This window comes from Pseudoliparis swirei, chromosome 19 (assembly GCF_029220125.1).
Source record: "Pseudoliparis swirei isolate HS2019 ecotype Mariana Trench chromosome 19, NWPU_hadal_v1, whole genome shotgun sequence".
NCBI classification, from domain to species: domain Eukaryota; kingdom Metazoa; phylum Chordata; class Actinopteri; order Perciformes; family Liparidae; genus Pseudoliparis; species Pseudoliparis swirei.
Window position 1 is genome coordinate 5,255,829 of NC_079406.1, and position 15,893 is coordinate 5,271,721.

The 15,893-nt window shown below is 43.1% G+C and overlaps 1 protein-coding gene across 1 annotated transcript in view; it reads right to left on the bottom strand.

The window, feature by feature from the left end:
* The window catches only part of aff2 (AF4/FMR2 family, member 2), a 119,551-nt gene that overhangs the window by 7,016 nt on the left and 96,642 nt on the right, over positions 1–15,893 (bottom strand). Inside the window, 7 exon segments of the mRNA XM_056440079.1 lie at positions 370–587; positions 3,652–3,704; positions 4,822–4,915; positions 5,761–5,832; positions 8,442–8,578; positions 10,981–11,044; positions 13,827–13,960. Coding sequence (XP_056296054.1) covers positions 370–587; positions 3,652–3,704; positions 4,822–4,915; positions 5,761–5,832; positions 8,442–8,578; positions 10,981–11,044; positions 13,827–13,960 — 772 coding nt within the window.

Here is a 15,893-nt window from a genome sequence, read left to right on the forward strand (position 1 = left end):
TTCATGCAATTCGGTTCAATACTTTTTGAGTTCTGCGAATAACACGCATACAAATAAATAAATAAATAGATAAATAAATAAATAAATAAATACACGGCGATCAAAACATAACCTTCCGCATTTTCAATGCGAAGGTAATAACAGCCAATCCAGCAGTTAGCGCCCCGATCGCCGATATCGGCGTCAGTGCGTCGCTAGTTTTAAGCTTTCAAACCGTCCCTCGTTCTTGTCTTGTACCTGGTGGCGTGAATCTCACCACTTACTGGACAACATGTTCATAAAGGCCTTCACATCTTCCTGCTGTCCCGTTGGAACACACGGTTGGTGGTTAGTGGTTAGTGGTTAGTGGTTAGTGGTTAGTGGTCCTACCTTGGCTATCGGCGGCCAGCCTGTCGGCCGTCTCCCAGTGTTCGTAGCTCCGCAGGATGTTGTTGGTGATGTTGACGTGGCTGGCGGCCATGTGGTGGATGCGCTGGGGGATGGCCACGCTTCCCGACGAGCCCGGGGCCCCTCCGGATCCGCCCCCCGCCCCTCCACTGCCGGCCGGGGAGGGGCTGAGCGAGAGTGGGGACGGGGTCCCGTTGACCCTGCGAAACACACGGAGGCAGTGAGGGAGTGAAACGAGGACGCTTCCTTCGCTGGAAGGCCTTTTGAATTGCAGGATGAGAAGCGGAGAGGAAAGTGTGCACCGGAGTGCGTCAGCCGAGAGTTTAGCCGTTACATATTTTCCAAACGGACTGAGTGGCGTCGAGGGTGCGCCTGCTGAATTACTTTCTTTATTGGCTTTCTATTTTCTAAAGATGAGACTGCTAAAAATGGCTTGACTGCTGTCGGCAGCAGAAAACAAGAAGAGCATTATTTTTAAGTGGCTGTGGGTAAGGGCTGAGAGGTGGATGGGGAAAAAACACAACAACAAAACATTTATCAGAACAAGGACAGAACAAGATGGAGAGTAAAAGATGCCGTGGGGATAAGAAGCTCTGTGCCTGTGACACAAAGCAACACCTTTATTAAACAATGTGGTATTCAAGCTGCGTTTATTGGCGGTTTCCCTGCCGTGCCCTTTACCACAGAAGTTCTTGAACCTTGTCGTCTCCCTCTCTGCTCGGCATTCACTTCACCCTCGAATGTTTGTTTCTGAGGGTTTTGGATAAGCTACATTATCGATGTCCTCAGTTCTCCAGACTATCAGCTGCTCTCTTTACACCGGGGCTCTGTGCTCGGGAGCTGGCAGAGAAAAGTCTGTTTAATGTCCGGTGTCTAAATTATTTCTGACATTTGCGTTCCCACACATAGCTGCATGTGACACGGTTCACATTACATGGACCCATTTGATCCGTTGATGACATGGATATCTTCGTGGCGGATTAGTGCAACTTTTACTTTGTGGCATGCTAGCACTCAACCGCAACATTGAGTTGGATGGATAATGATGAATTGGATGGATAGCGTTGAGTTGGATAACAACTCGATAATGTTAAGTTGGATGGATATCGTTGAGTTGGATGGAAAACGTTGAGTTTGATGGATATCGTTGAGTTGGATGGATATCGTTGAGTTTGATGGATATCGTTGAGTTGGATGGATAACGTTGAGTTAGATGGATATCGTTGAGTTGGATGGATATCGTTGAGTTGGATGGATATCGTTGAGTTGGATGGATAACGTTGAGTTAGATGGATATCGTTGAGTTGGATGGATATCGTTGAGTTGGATGGATAACATTGAGTTTGATGGATAACGTTGAGTTGGATGGATATCGTTGAGTTGGATGGATAACGTTGAGTTTGATGGATAACGTTGAGTTTGATGGATATCGTTGAGTTGGATGGATATCGTTGAGTTTGATGGATATCGTTGAGTTGGATGGATAACGTTGAGTTGGATGGATATCGTTGAGTTGGATGGATAACATTGAGTTTGATGGATAACGTTGAGTTGGATGGATATCGTTGAGTTGGATGGATAACGTTGAGTTTGATGGATAACGTTGAGTTTGATGGATATCGTTGAGTTGGATGGATCACGTTGAGTTGGATGGATAACGTTGAGTTTGATGGATAATGTTGAGTTGGATGGATAACGTTGAGTTGGATGGATATCGTTGAGTTGGATGGATAACTTTGAGTTTGATGGATAACATTGAGTTGGATGGATATCGTTGAGTTGGATGGATACCGTTGAGTTGGATGGATATCGTTGAGTTGGATGGATAACGTTGAGTTGGATGGATAGCGTTGAGTTGGATGGATAACATTGAGTTGGATGGATAACGTTGAGTTAGATGGATATCGTTGAGTTGGATGGATATCGTTGAGTTGGATGGATAACATTGAGTTTGATGGATAACGTTGAGTTGGATGGATATCGTTAAGTTGGATGGATAACGTTGAGTTTGATGGATAACATTGAGTTTGATGGATATCGTTGAGTTGGATGGATAACGTTGAGTTGGATGGATATCGTTGAGTTGGATGGATAACGTTGAGTTTGATGGATAATGTTGAGTTGGATGGATAACGTTGAGTTGGATGGATATCGTTGAGTTGGATGGATAACTTTGAGTTTGATGGATAACATTGAGTTGGATGGATATCGTTGAGTTGGATGGATAACGTTGAGTTGGATGGATAGCATTGAGTTGGATGGATAACGTTGAGTTGGATGGATAGCGTTGAGTTGGATGGATAACATTGAGTTGGATGGATATCGTTGAGTTGGATGGATAACGTTGAGTTGGATGGATAGCGTTGAGTTGGATGGATATCGTTGGATGGATATCGTTGAGTTGGATGGTAACGTTGAGTTGGATCATAACTCGATAACGTTGAGTTGGATGGATAATGTTGAGTTGGATGGATAACGTTGAGTTGGATGGATAATGTTGAGTTGGATGGATAACGTTGGATTGACTCAATGATAACTTCCCTCGTCTCGTTGTGACAACATTGTGACAGAAGCTTCAAATATGTTGCACAGCCCTAAAAATGACTCGTGTGTTACTGTTTGCGCATCAATTCTGGGGGAAATGAGACACAATGCTGTTGTTGGCTTTCCCAGGGAACTCCAACAAAGCAGTGACCCTCTCAGGCCAAGAGGCTGTCGGAGGTACGGCATGTGTGCGTGTGCGTGTGTGGCATTCCCCGCTGTACACGGTACAGTAACATCCACCCTGCTCCTACAAACTGCTCCCCACAGCTGGCTGTGTGGCTCTGGCAGTGATGTAATGTCTGTGATGGGGCCTTGACCCTCGCTGACCCGACACACACACACACTCACACACACACACACACACACACACACACACACACACACACACACACGGGCGCGCAAACACACACCGTCCTGCTGTGGTGCAGCACCAGAGCTGTCTAAACTCATTAGCCTCATATCCACAGCTCCTTCACCCCTCTCCTCCTCCATCCATCATCGCTCCTTTCTCACGCGCCACTCGGCGGCCCCTCCAGTCTTCTCCTCCTCACATCGACAACAATCAATCCCTTTATTTGAATCCTGAGGGCTTTGTGTGAGCAAGTGTCTGTCAGTGGCGCCGTGGTATTCTGCAGCAGAGCTCCGGTGCATTATACATTCTCAATTATCTGTGTGAGTGAAGCGTGTGTGTGTGTGTGTGTGTGTGTGTGTAGTACTCACTTCCCATTGATCCTCCAGGGAGAGGGTGCTTGGTGGGAACTCTTGGCGGAATTCTGGGTCACAGAAAGAGAAATTGATTAAAACTTGTTTTTAATGGCGTGCAGGAACAGCTTTAGTCGATACGCCAGAGATGGAAGTATGGAAGTTATAACATGTATCATCTGAAGGTACAGCATAAATAAATCTAAGTTTAGGTTTCCCCCGGGGATGTGTGCCGATGCATTACCTTTGAACAGAACCAGCCTATCAGATTCCCTTTTTTTCTAGTCTGTATACTCGGCTATGCAAACGGCCTCATGTTAAGCAGACGGCTGAGACGCGGACATCAATCTTCTCTTCCAGCGCTGAGCAATAAAGCACATTTCACAAATGCCTAAAGTCGTTCTCTCTTTATGTATTTATTCACTGGTCTGACGGGGTCAGCACACATTAATTAACATTGCTTCAATGGTACCAGCGTTATTCAAGTAAGTGGAAACACAGAATGATTGATATCTATTGATGTTCACTTCCATAAATATGTACCGCAACCCCTTATTTTAAATCGGAGGTATAATAAACCTTTGGGGATGAAAGCATCGGCTCAATTATGAATGTTGTTATAATATAACTGGTCCAACAAGTTGCACATGAACATGATTTATTGTTAAAATCCACATTAATGTGTCATGGAGTTAGAGTGTAGACTGCTTTTGTGCCGTTCCTCTTTTAAAAGGAAGCGCTCAGACTGCTTTCTGTCAACACACACACACACACACCCACACCCACACACACGCACACACACATACACACACACAGAGCAAACCCCCAGTCGGCCCCTTCCCAGGAATCCAATCCCATCCACGCACACTGTGATAATGACATCCTCAGTAATTAATTAAACCAAACGTAATTAATCAAAACAAGCACATTAAACCCGAACAATCCACTGCGATGATTGATGGAGCTAATTAATACATTAATATCAAAGAGAAAGAATGGATTTTAATAACGCCATGCAAAATTTATGCACAGGCACCATGAGAATGAATATGAAATGTATTTGAGGGATTGTAATTGGCTTTTCACGTTTTTTTTTTTACTGCAGAGGGAGAAAATGGGAGGAAATAAAGTCCATGTCCAAATGTGTGTGTGTGTGTGTGTGTGTGTGTGTGTGTGCGTGCGTGCTACCTTGAAGTACTCCATGAGCGACCGAGAGTACTTGACAGCGTGGTCTTTCTTCAAATGGAACATCCTCAGATACAGCAGAGACAGACAGCGGTTACTATGGAAACAAAACCATTAGAGGAGGCAGATGAATCCTCGTGTGTAAATGCCCCTTTAAAGCTCCGTCCTCGCTGTTATTTTCATGTCAGCCACACAAAAAATGGATTTCAAACACGCCCCGCCCCGCAAGTCTATTTGCAAGTCCGCCCGGATTAAGGGGAGTGGAGCGAAGAAATGTGAGACGTGCACTAATATACTAATATATGATCACATCAAAGGCCAAATCCCTGTGAACTCGTTCATTTGCAAATCACGAGCACACAGGTTTAAAATAAACTAAAATAACAATATTTTAAATGTGAAATATGATATCAAATAAGACAATTGCAAAGATTGTGTGTATTAATTAATAAAAAATAATATATATATATATAATGTACATATATATCATATTTATATATATACATATATTATTTGTATATGTATATATATATTATTTATTTATATATATAAATATATAATATATACAGGACTGTCTCAGAAAATTAGAATATTGTGATAAAGTTCTTTATTTTCTGTAATGCAATTAAAAAAACAAAAATGTCATGCATTCTGGATTCATTACAAATCAACTGAAATATTGCAAGCCTTTTATTCTTTGAATATTTAATAATTTTTAAATTGCATTACAGAAAATAAAGAACTTTATCACAATATTCTAATTTTCTGAGACAGTCCTGTATATATTATTTATATATATATTATTTTTAATAATTGTTGCGGCCGGAAATGTTTTTATGAATGGAACCCACAACCGCAGTATTTCCTGACACCCCAACAGCCCTGTAGTTACTGCACACACACACACACACACACACACAAACACACACAGAATCGGCCTACCACAGCACGGCGAGCTTCTTCTCGGCGACGGTGGCCGATTGGCTGGTGAAGTTCTTCAACCTCATGGCGTACCTGCAGAGGAGAAAACGGCCATCAGCTCACATTCCCACTGAAACGCGCTTTACTTCTTTTTAAACGGCGGGGAACACAGCGCGTTACGTCCTCGTCGCTCGTCTTCATTATGCAACCGAGGTTACAGCCGCCGCTCTTTCTGAACGTAACGTCCACCCTGATGGAAGCGCCCGAGGCGAGATGAGCTGCAGGCCGGAGGCTTCTCTCGGTTGCTGATTGGGGGTATTTCGTGGATGCTGCGGAGATCAGCTCTCATCCCTCTCTTATGCCAAGGGGTCAAAGGTCAGAGTCACAGATCACGCAGCCGGTGGCGACTCTGCGTCTTGCTCGAGGACACATCAGCGGGATGGATGAGCGCGGACGAGCGGGGCTTGAACCCGAAGTCCTTCCGTGGGGGAGGCCCTCTCTCCCCGCGACGGCGCCCTGCTGTCAGCCTTCACAGGAGGCAGCCGTTTGTTATTCTCTCTCTCCCTAAAAGCTTCGCCACCTTCACACGCCGGAGGCCGTGCGACTCGACGCGCGTTAAACTCTGCTCATTAGCCGCGCTGCAGGTCGAGACAACAAAGACGACAAACACATTTAAATAAAATGTTTTATTACAATCCTGGAGAGTCCTTGTGTATCTGACTAGAGACGTGGCTTCATGCTAATTAGGTGAATGTTTATACCCCAAGACTCGAGTTTTGATGAGTCGTTTTTTTTTCACGAACGATACGCGACCGTAGAATATTATTTCGGGCTAATAGGCCATTGGGGTCGGGCCGATAAGAGAGGGGTAATTATGGGTCAATGTGCTGTGGCGGTGCACGTGGGAGGAACCCACTCATCTGGGAAAGAATCCAGGAAACACAGCGCACATCTGGGGAGAGTGTGACGGCAATCCTCAAAAGAACGGCTCGAATCTTTACGGCACACGAGTTTCTCCTCTTAACTTCCCCTTTGACGTCACTCGCCTTCATTTGTAATTATTTTTAACAAGCCGTCACTGCACAGTCTAGAGAGGAGCGATGCATTCTGGGCCGGTCGAGTATGTGCAGTAGGCAAACCCCTCACACTCGTGACAGTGACGAACCCCCTGCATACTCTGTTTGACATGTACGAATGTATTCACCAGTGTTAGTTACTTTATCATTCAGAACTATGTTGAGGAGCATATTCGTCTGATAATATTTCCTTTGATTAAAGCTGCAAAGAACTTTCATCCTGTGCGGATCCGTCTGAGTCGCAGCTGACGAAGCTTTATATATGTTTACAGTGGGTACGGAAAGTATACAGACCCTCTTTTTTTCACTCTTTGTTCCATTGCAGCCATTTGCTAAAATCAAATAAGTTCATTTTATTTCTCAATAATGTACACTCAGCACCCCATCTTGACAGAAAAAAACAGAAATGTAGAAATGTTTGCAAATTTATAAAAAAAGAAAAACTGAAATATCACATGGTCATATATATATATGTATATATCTATATACATATAGATATATACATATACATATCTATATATATATATAAATACACACTACTGTTCAAAAGTTTGGGGTCACCCAGACAATTTTGTGTTTTCCATGAAAACTCACACTTTTATGTATCAAATGAATTGCAAAATTAATAGAAAAATATAGTCAAGGCTTTCACAGTTTGAAATAATGATTTTTATTTGAAATATTAATTTAGTTCTTTAAACTTCAAGCTCAGCTCAAATGAAGGCCAGTTTTATAGCTTCCCTCACCAGCATAACTGTTTTCAGCTGTGCTAACATAAAAAGGGTTTAGAAGGGTTTCCTACCCCTCCATTAGTCTTCTAAGGCGACAACACAATGTACCATTAGAACACTAGAGATGTGCCTCTATACACCTATGTAGAGATTTCATTAAAACCAGAGAATAGTCATTTACCTTATCAACAATGTATATTGTGAATTTTTGATTAATTTAATGTTATCTTCATTAAAAAAAACAGTGGTTTTCTTTGAAAAATATGGACATCTCCAATTTTTTCTTTCTTTTTCTAGGTGACTCCAAATATATATATAATATATATATATATACAGGACTGTCTCAGAAAATTAGAATATTGTGATGAAGTTCTTTATTTTCTGTAATGCAATTAAAAAAACAAAAATGTCATGCATTCTGGATTCATTACAAATCAACTGAAATATTGCAAGCCTTTTATTCTGATTTATTGCTGATTATGGCTTACAGTTTAAGAAAACTCAAATATCCTATCTCTAAATATTAGAATATCATGAAAAAGTATACTAGTAGGGTATTAAACAAATCACTTGAATTGTCTAATTAACTCAAAACACCTGCAAGGGTTTCCTGAGCCTTGACAAACACTCAGCTGTTATAAATCTTTTTTTTAACTGGGTCTGAGGAAATATTAAAATTTTATGAGATAGGATTTTAGAGTTTTCTTAAGCTGTAAGCCATAATCAGCAATATTAAAAGAATAAAAGGCTTGCAATATTTCAGTTGATTTGTAATGAATCCAGAATGCATGACATTTTTGTTTTTTTAATTGCATTTCAGAAAATAAAGAACTTTATCACAATATTCTAATTTTCTGAGACAGTCCTGTATATATGTATGTCCTTCCAGACGTACCTGATCAGCTCCACGGTCTCAGAGTACATGGTGTACGGGGACTTGGCCTCCAGTGGATCTCGCTCCATGGCGTTCCCACAGTCGATGAAGGAGAGGGCGCCGTCGGCGTAGTTCACCGCTTTACCGAACTTGTCCGTCTACAGGCGGAGAGGAAGAACGGGAAAAAACAAACACACACGGAGAGAGAGAGAGGGACCAATAAGTGACAGAGGAAAGGGCGGAATGGGACAATGAGAAGAAAGAAAAAAATCAAACCGAAATGTAGCAGAGGAGAGAGAGAGAGAGAGAGAACAAAAAAAGAGAGATAAAGAGAGGGAAAAGAGAGAGAGATATAGATAAAGACAAAAGAGAGAGAGAAAGAGGCAAAAGAAAGATGAATACATAAAGAGTGAGAAAAAAGATATGTATATATATATATAGAGAGAGAGAGAGAGACAAAAGTGAGAGAGAAAGAGAAAAAATAAAGAGAAAAAAATAAAGAGGAGAGAGAAAAAAGAGAGAGAGAGAGAGACAAAGGCAGAAGACCTCTTCACAGCATTGTTGAATAATCTCCCGCTAAGATGTAAACTTCCCAGATAAATGTGAGGAAACAACTCGTAAACAGAGATAAATAACAAGTTGAATAAATCTCGCTCCTCGTCGGGGAGGATCAGATAATTCTTTTGATATTCTATAATCTTGCAGACATCATCAGTCCTTGAATGCATCGTCCCCACGGAGACAAATGGAGCAATAAATAACACAAATTATCCAGAGCGGCACTTGATGTGGAATAGATTCTCATTCTTGGGAGAAATGCTGTGCACACACACAGACACACACACACACACACATACACACGTGATCAACAACACACACACACAGACACACACACACACACATACACACACGTGATCAACAACACACACACATACACACACGCGTGATCAACAACACACACACACACAGACACACACACATACACACACGCGTGATCAACAACACACACACACAGACACACACATACACACACAGACAACACAGGCACACACACACACGCGTGATCAACAACACACACACACAGACACACACATACACACACAGACACACACACACACATACACACACACACGTGATCAACAACACACACACACAGACACACACACACACGTGATCAACAACACACACACACACACATACACACATGCGTGATCAACAACACACACACACACACACACACACACATACACACACGCGTGATCAACAACACACACACACAGACACACACACACACACATACACGCGTGATCAACAACACACACACACACAGAGACACACACACCTACACACGCGTGATCAACAACACACACACACAGACACACACACACACACGCGTGATCAACAACACACACACATACACACACAGACACACACACATACACACACGCGTGATCAACAACACACACATACACACATAGACACACACACACACGCGTGATCAACACCACACACACACACAGAGACACACACACATACACACACGCGTGATCAACAACACACACACAGACACACACATACACACACACGTGATCAACAACACACACACACAGACACAGACAACACAGACACACGCGTGATCAACAACACACACGCACAGACACAGACCACACAGACACACACACACACACGTGATCAACAATGCACACACAGACACACACACATGATCAACAACACACACACACATGATCAACAACGCACACACACATGATCAACAACGCACACACACGCGTGATCAACAACACACACACGCAGACACACACATACACACACACACGTGATCAACAACACACACACACAGACACAGACAACACAGACACACACACATGATCAACAACACACACACACGCGTGATCAACAATGCACACACACAGACAACACAGACACACACACATGATCAACAACACACACACACGCGTGATCAACAATGCACACACACAGACAACACAGACACACACATGATCAACAACACACACACACGCGTGATCAACAATGCACACACACAGACAACACAGACACACACACATGATCAACAACACACACACACATGATCAACAACGCACACACACGCGTGATCAACAATGCACACACACAGACAACACAGACACACACACATACACATGATCAACAACACACACACACATGATCAACAACGCACACACACGCGTGATCAACAATGCATACACGCACATGTGATCAACAACGCCCACTTACACAGGATCAACAACACACACACACGTATGCACACACAAACACGCACACACACACACACACACACATGCGTGTACACACACGTGACTGCAGAGTGCAGATGGTAACATCGAGCGATGCTCTTCTGTCTGAGTCCATCTCCCCGTCGCCTTCTCTCTGTGCTCAAGGACAGAGAGGTGTGTGTGTGTGTTTGTGTGTGTGTGTGTGTTTGTGTGTGTGTTTGTGTGTGTTTGTGTGTGTGTGTGTGTGTGTGTGTGTGTGTGTGTGTGTGTGTGTGGACATGACGTCTCACCAGAGCATCGGCCTTGTGCTTCAGTCTCTTGGCCTCCTGCATGTAGAAGTCTGCACTGTGGACCCTGGCAGCAGCGCGGGGGGAGAAGAACACATCGAGACGGTAAATAAACAAACAAACGGGCCGTTAGCAGCATCAGCTGTGAGTTGTGTACAGTCGCTGACTTAGGTACACACACCTCAGGCTCAACCTGAGTGTGACGACACAACATGTTGTTTCATGAATAATGCAGGAACCCGTTGGGACAAATTAGTAACGCGATGTGTCATCTCTTCTGGTTTCGACACGGCTGGACCGGCGGGGACGCGGTTTCCCGTTAAAGCAACAGCGTGAGGATCGGCCTCTGAAAGCGGATGACTTGATGACGCTGTCAGACGAGGGGCGTTAACCCTCTGAAGCCCAGTCGGTGTCTTCTGTGCACCATGTTATGCATCTTAAAACATTTAATTTCTTTGATAATTATAAAAAAACAATAGAAAGTGTCCATGTTACGAATGTTGAACGTCTTCATCACGTGACACTTCACAGCTTCCTATTTTATTAAATTTTTTACTGCAACAGGTTTATTTGTGGCTGTATTTTAAGTGAGACATAAACGAGTGAGATTTGAATGTGTTCGATGAAATCGAATGCAGGAACCCTGGGAAAAATTATTATCCGGGTCATTATGATTTTGATGCCGTGTATTTATTTATTTATTTTTGTATTGTTATTTGGAACTCAAAAAGTGTTTAACAATCTACTGAAATTTGGTGGGATGATTGGTTATTATCCGAGGACCATTTGATTGATTTTGGGATCGATCGGGTCAGGTCAAGGTCAGGTCAAAAGGTCATCTTCTTCTTGAATCGCATTTGAAATTTGGTGGGATGGTTAGTTATTATCCGGGATCATTTTGATTATTTTTGGGGATCTCGGGTCAGGTAAAAGCAACGGTCAATTTTTATCCAATTGGCATGCAACTAATGCCAGAATGTTCATAATTCAATGCCCAATCTTGTGATATGCGAAGGTATGCGCTCTACCGAGTGCCCGTTCTAGTTAAATAAAGGTTTAAGAATTTTTTCAAAATAAAACATGCTTTTCCACCCCTCCCACGGGGGGGGTTTGGATGTTCAGATGGTGGATGACAGACATGACAAGGCATCAGAGGTCTCCGTGGTAACACACGGTTCAGTCAGGCTAGGGTCTAAACTATATCCCCTGTGTTCGGGTCGGGTTAGGGTCCTGTCTCAGGTCAGAGGACTTGCCGCCGGTTCTCATCGCGAGGTGCGAAGGGTTTAGTCGGGTCGAAGGCGGCGACCATTCTGGAGAAGAAGACAGGAAGCAGCGGTCTGGACCGGTCTGGTGTCAGCGTGGCTCGTACGGGAGGAAATGACACGTACAGCTAATCTCCCCCGGCAGCTGCTTGTTAATTGCGGGGGCATCACGCAGCTGCCGCCGCAGGGGGTCTCGCTGCATCGGGGGCTTACGGTGTCGACAGCCTTTTCTGATCAGGTCTAATTATCCTCGGGTCCTTTTTGTACTGTGTGTGTGTGTGTGTGTGTTGCCCCCCCCCCAGTATTCATGAACGTCAGGTTTGCTATTTCCATAACCTACATATATCTCCATGCTGCACCGAGGGCTCCTGTAGAAGCCATCACACTGATCTGTGTTCATCAATACCATATCCCATCCATTTAGAATCAGTAACTTTGTTTAAATCACTTCTTAAAACCCATTTTTATAGAACAGCTTTTAAGTGATGTCGTCCTTGTATGCAGTTCTTTGGTTGCCCGAATTTAGTTTGTCTGTTTTTTTATTTTAATTTTATTATTTTATATTTGTATCTTACTATTCTATTTGTTTTGCCTTGATTCTCTGTAGAGCACTTTGTAAACTTAGCCTTTAAACCTTTAATGGTGCTATATAAATAAAGTTATTATTATTATCATTATTATTATTATCATTATTATTATTATTATTATTATTATTATTATTATTATTATTATTATTATTATTATTATTATTATCATGGTACTGCCCACAGATCAAATTATGCTGATCATAATGAAATACTGTTGGTCATGTTGCTGAAATGATGACGATGATGCAATGATGACGTCAGGGGGCGTTAACTCTACATGTAGAGGTCACCTGAGCTCAGCCAGGTGTGTTGGGCAGGGGGGCGGGAGGTCAAACTGTTGTTCCCCTTCAAGACAAAGTGAGGTTCCTCTGTGGAAGATGAGTTTTATTTATGTTTCTGTTGCTGTTACGCAATCAAAGAAACGGGAGAATGCGCGTTGGCTTACTCACCGGACAAACTCGTCTTCTCAGTTGGTCACACCTGCTCATGATTTGGGTTTTTGGGGTTAAACATGGTATCATTAATTAAATTAAATATGGCCCCGGGGGAAGGTAGTTCGTGTTTTCAAGCCAAAGGACTGAAGTCCAAGCGAAGTCACGAGTCGTCGGTGTTTCAGTCCAAGTCTTTTTTTATATTGTCATGTCGTCTCCTGGCGGTTCTGGCACTAATGCCGTCGAGCTTGTTATTCTTTTGCGGAATAAATAAATAACAGCGAACAGAAAGCGTAATTAACACGAACCCCGCGCGGCGAAAACAAGACACATAACATGTATCCGGTGGAATAATCCGAGAGCTGTTCCATGTAACGAGGAAGGAGGAGACACCTGCTGTGTCCTAACACAAGGAAAGGAGGGATTACTTGTACAAGCACCGGGGGGAGACGCGTACAGAAGGCACAACGATGATTAGAATAAAGATTTGTTTGTAGATTATGAGATATAAAGCATCGCCGCAGCATGTAGTAATGTGCGTGTGTGTGTGCGTGTGTGTTTCCACATACGTGTCGCTGAAGGCCAGCCGCGGCCTGCGAGGTTCTGCAGGTTCCATCGGCGGTTCCGACCACACCTCGGAATCCGACTGCCCGTTGGCGTGGTAACCGTCTCCGCCGGGCTTCTCGCCGTGGGGGTCGACTTCCTGCGTCCGGGGGAGGGAGAGGGGGGGGGGAGGGGAGCGGGAGAGGCATTAAATCCACAGTTATGATGGGATCACATTGTGCGGCTTTCATCAAACAACTACTTAAACTTTATCGACGGCCGGATGGATTCTCTTCGCCGGATGAATTAATGGCCTCGCCGCCGCCGCCGTCATAAAGTAGGGGATGAAAGGACGGGAACAAATGGAGCCCGAGGGGCGTGGCTGCACCGCGAGGAGATGGACGACGCTCGCATATTCACTTTGCAACTCCGTGACAAATCCAACATTTTGCTGCTTAAGCTTTTCTTAAACTCGAAATGGAAAATGAAACACGACATGTTTGAAATGCATCGTGGTCGTTGTAAATCCTGCTACGTTGAGCAGTTAGCCGGCAGTGCGTTTTTATCGAATGTTGTTATAAAATAAGATAATCCTTTATTAGTCCCACAGTGGGGACATTTCAGGATTATTAGAGCATTAATAGAAATAAACGCTAAAAATAAAACACACACACAAAAAAAAATACTAAATACTAAAATACGAAATATACAGAGGAAACTAAATATTATGTATCTGCCCGGCTGTTTATCAACAACCAGTGGTGTAAATCAAGTCATGTGGTACAATTTTCAGGTACTTGTACATCAATTTATGGCACTTATGAGACAAATATCTATTTTTTACGAACTATACATATTTGATTGCTTTAGTTACTTTGCAGATTTGTATTATTGATCCAACTAATGAATTACGACGTGGTAGATTCAGCTACCCAGCAGTCTGCACAGTAATTAAAATGATGTTTAGCAGCCGCAACATTTCTGATGTATCACTGAAAACTAAAAAATGGAAAATAATATATAAGATTCTGAAATGGACTTTAAGTTTTGATGCGAATACTTTTGGGTAGAATTTAGAATGGATTGGCTGCGACTATTTCACACTGCAGTATTGCTGCTTTTAGCCTCGGGAAAGAGTCGAGTACTTCCTCCGCCGCCCGACTAAACGCTTCCACAACGTGTCGTCGTGGCTCTCCTGGAGCCGCGGTGGAGACGCGTGTCGCGCCGCACATTCACTCTATTTCTGGGAACAGCGTCGGTGTCGGGGGAGCATCGACGTTTTTACGACGAGATAACGCCACCGGCTCGCTGTCACTCCGGCGTCGCTCTCACATCTCCATCCTCCCGCTTTTGACCTGAAAACACATCTCGGCGCTCCGTCGTGAAGGACGTCCAGATTCCTCAGATTAGGGGTTTAGGGGGTGTTTCCCTTGCAGGGGTCTTTTAAGCATCCGTGATCACTGGAATAATTTCAAACCGAGGCAGGACTCGAGAAACGAGACCTTTCCTTTTTTGTATTCCGAAGCCGCCGCAGTTCTTAAATATGATCGGGTCCGTCATAATGATGAGGAACTTTCTGTCCTTCACTGTCACCGTATCTCTCAATTTCACCTCCACGTTTCTCTCGTTGAATGTGAGCTCCATCCAACTCCTGTAATCGTGACGTGACGTTATAACGAGTGCAAATTGCAGCTGACGTCAAATTATTCCATCAGTATACACTACCGTTCAAAAGTTTGGGGTCACTTAGAAATGTCTTTATTTTTCAAAGAAAAGCACTGTTTTTTCAATAAAGATAACATTAATCAAAAATACACACTATACATTGTTAATGTGGTAAATGACTATTCTAGGTGGAAACGTCTGGTTTCTAATGAAATATCTCCAGAGGTGTATAGAGGCCCATTTCCATCAACTATCACTCCAGTGTTCTAATGGTACATTGTGTTTGCTAATCGCATTAGAAGACTAATATCTGATTAGAAAACCCTTGTGCAATTATGTTAGCACAGCTGAAAACAGTTATGCTGGTGATATAAGCTATACAACTGGCCTTCCTTTGAGCTTGAAGTTTGAAGAACAAAATTAATACT